The 3,669-nt window shown below is 47.7% G+C and overlaps 1 gene segment (V, D, J or C); it reads left to right on the top strand.

Annotated features, from left to right (window-relative positions):
• The first annotated feature begins 2,838 nt into the window (after positions 1 to 2,838).
• LOC101558572 (immunoglobulin heavy variable 1-2-like) lies at positions 2,839 to 3,236 on the top strand. The segment is given in 2 exon segments: positions 2,839 to 2,884; positions 2,920 to 3,236. Coding segments are annotated over 2 exon segments (363 nt in total).
• Positions 3,237 to 3,669: the final 433 nt, after the last annotated feature.

Raw genomic sequence — 3,669 nt, 5'->3', positions numbered from 1 at the left:
CCCTGAGCCCCAAGAGGGTCCTGAGGGCAGAGCTGGGAGTGACCCCGAGCACTGCCGGGTGACCACGAACTAAGAGAAAACCCGGAAAGTCAGAATTCTGAGCAGACGGGCCGTGCGGTCTCGGGAGCACTAGAAAGGGAAACTGAGTCACAACCAGACCTGAGCCTGGCCAGGGTCCCTGAGGGACACTATGGGGAGAGACACGTGGCTCGGCCGCGGGCGCCTGGGGAGCAACCGGGTCTGTCAGAGGCGGACACGGCGGACAGGGACGTGCTGACCAGGGGCCTCCTGCCCGCAGAGGGACAGTCCGGCCCCGGGTGACCCACACGGAGGCCCAGGTCGGCGACCCCCGAGGGTCCGGCCTGTCCCCGGAGACCCTCAGGCCCTCCAGGCCCCTCCCGCGTCCCTCGGACCCAGCGGTGGTAGCGGTGGTGGCCGGAAGCAGCTGCCCACAGGCCGGACACACCCCGAGGGGCCTCCGCGGGGGTTGGCCTGTCCTCTCCTGGGGGTGGGAGAGAGAGAGACAGACAGACAGAGACAGAGACAGAGAGAGACAGAGAGAGAGGGATATATAGAGAGAGGGAGGGAAGGAGAGAGTGAGAGAGAGAGGGAGATAGCAAGAGGGAGAGGGAGAGAAGGAGAGTGAGAGACAAAGAGAGAGAGGGAGAGGGAAGGAGAGAGAGGGAGAGGGAGAGAGAGGAGAGAGAGGGAGAGGAGACAGAAAGAGAAAGAGAGAGAGGGAGAAGGAGAGAGACAAACCCCGTACAGGATCCTAGGAATCAACAAAGGAGACGGATGGCTCATGTGATGATGACCAGATTCTGTGTTTGGACTGTCCTTCCTCTCAGAATCTTTTTCCCTCTCTCTCTTTCTCTGTCTCTCTCTCCGCTGCTCTCTCTCCCTCTCTCTCCCTGTCTCTCTCTTTTCTTGCATCTTTAAGTAAATTTCTTTAGATAGTACTATTTTGCTTCTCTCTCGTTCACCCTTTTCCTAGTATCCACAGAGAGACAGAAAGTGAGTCTCTGAGTTTTCCTTGTTCAGGTTCTCACATGTGCTGGGTGGAAAAATGTTTCCAGACTTCTAACATGTCTGACAAGAAATCAAAACTCAAGGATTTTCCCATTTGGAGAACCCCATGTTCTCTCCTGAACACGGATCTCTCTTTCTCTCCCCTCGCATTTCTCTAAGTAAATTTCTTAAAATAATACTATTGTGTATCACTGAAAAAGTGAGAGTTCAAACCATATGCAATAAAACTTTATTAATTGTATCCTATTTATTTCTAATTACTTATATTTGTCCTAGTAATACTGTTTTATAATAAACTTGTTGACAGCTGTGTTAGCCTCATACTTGGTTTTGGAAAAAGTCTTTAATAAGTTAACAAATGTAATATATTTCTGTTTATATTAAAATCTTTACTTAATGATTTAAATCCTCTTTTAGTTTAACAGCTTTTACTATTTTTATTTGAGTGAATAAGTATTTATTGTATAACTTTTACATAATCTCAGCAAAGAACACTCTGTCAGCTTTTAATTATATATGTATATATAATATATATTATATAATATATATGTATATATAATATATATTATATAGATGCGATGTATCTCCCTGAGCTATTCCTGAGCACAGAGCCAGGAGTAAGTCCTCACAACAGCCAGGTGTGGCTCAAAACCAAAAGAAAAGGCCCATAAAAGAATATGAGTCTAGAACAAGGCTTCTGAAGTGAAGTCCCAATATTCAATCCTGTATTAGAGATAATAAGAGGTTAATGCCCCTGACAGCCCAGGGGCTCTCCCTGCAGGGTGGGAAATGAGCTGCAGGGGCCACCAAGACCCAAAAGCTCAGAGTTGTAGGCTACAAGGGGTACAGTGATGGGAGATATGGGTGCAGAGATACAGAAATCTCTTCAGAATTTTGCTTTCTCAAAAAAAAACAAAAAGAAAGAAAAGAAAAGGAAAGAAGAGAAAAGAAAAGAAAAGAAAAGAAAAGAAAAGAAAAGAAAAGAAAAGAAAAGAAAACCAAAATTAAAATAAGTATAAGACACTGGAGAAATAATACAGCCGGTAGGGCGTTTCCCCTGCACCAGGTCAACCCGGGTTTGATTTCTCCATCCCTCTCAGAGAGCCCGGCAAGTTACTGAAAATATCTTGCCCACAAGGCAGAGCCTGGCAAGCTCCCCGTGGCATATTTGATATGCCAAAAACAGTAACAACTAGTCTCACAATGGAGACGTTACTGGTGCCCTCTCGAGCAAATCAATGAACAATGGGACAACAGTGCTACAGTGTTACTTATCATTTTGTGGAGGAACATTTGTCATATTGATAAGCAGTAAAACCTGTATGCAGGTGGTGTTTCTGGACTTTCTAATATCTCCAATGGAAACCACTGGAGCATTAGGATGGTTTTGTAGTCTCCCTGTAGTATACTTCGGGGAGTTCCAGGATCCCAGAAATAACCTCAGAGCCCAGGTGTGTCCAGATGTCTTCAGACCATACAGATGTGGGGGCCCTGAAGGGAAGGTCCTGAAAGAACTTGGTCCTCCGGAGGGGAGCTCTGTATGCACAGAGTCCTGGGACAGGGCAGGTCTCATCTCCTCAAACAAGGATCTGAACTTGGACCTCTTCACTCCCCTTGAGGATGGACCCAGTGGCTTGCAGCAGCCCCTTCTCAGGTTGGACCAGGCCTTCAGCTATGAATTCTACCTCCTCATGAATATGCAAATTACGCCAGGGACACTGAGTTAAATACAGATGTGTCTGTGTCCTGACAGCATCACACAGCAGGCACACCCACACCTTCAGAGGCCCCTGAGTGACGGTACCCACCATGGACTGGACCTGGAGAATTCTCTTCCTGGTGGCAGTGGCTGCAGGTAAGTGTCTACCCACTCCTGTCTGCTGTACACAGGTGTGAACTCCCAGGTACAGCTGGTGCAGTCAGGGGCTGAGCTGGGGAAACCTGGGACATCAGTGAAGATCTCCTGCAAGGCGTCCGAATACACCTTCACCAGCAAATGTATGCAGTGGGTTCGGCAGGCCCCAGGACAAGGGCTCGAGTGGATGGGAGAAATAAACCCTAACAGTGGTGGTACAAACTACGCACAGAAGTTCCAGGGCCGACTCACACTCACTGCAGACACGTCCAAGGACACAGCCTACATGGAACTGAGCAGGCTGAGCACTGAGGACACGGCCGTGTATTACTGTACGAGACACACAGTGTGACAACCACATCCTGAGTGTGTCAGAAAACTGAGGGGGACGCAGCTGTGCCAGAAAAGGAGATGACAGGGACGCTGATTCTCCTGACTTCCTCCTCAGAGTTTCTGGGTCTGAGACACAGAATGGGGCTCACAGGTCAGGCTTCATTTGAGGGAAAAGGTCAGGATCTCTCTTTCTCTCTGATCCTCAGCAACAGCCAAGAGGAAGATGGCTTCTCTCAAGAACACCTGGTGTTATTCATATTTTCTTCTAGGATTGTTTAGTGGAGTGTCCCAGATGGTAGTGGAATAACCACATGTAAGTTTGGTCTGGTATCATTGCAGGTTCCTGAACTGTATGTAGTTCTACCCATGGCAGACTCCCAATGTTATATATTTTGTTTGAAATTCTGTCTCTGCAAGAAATCCTTTCCTCTGAGATGAAATCCTGGTTTTGG

Source organism: Sorex araneus, chromosome X (assembly GCF_027595985.1).
Source record: "Sorex araneus isolate mSorAra2 chromosome X, mSorAra2.pri, whole genome shotgun sequence".
Classification (NCBI taxonomy): domain Eukaryota; kingdom Metazoa; phylum Chordata; class Mammalia; order Eulipotyphla; family Soricidae; genus Sorex; species Sorex araneus.
Note: the sequence above shows the minus strand (reverse complement) of the source record. Positions and strands in the feature narration are given on the sequence as shown.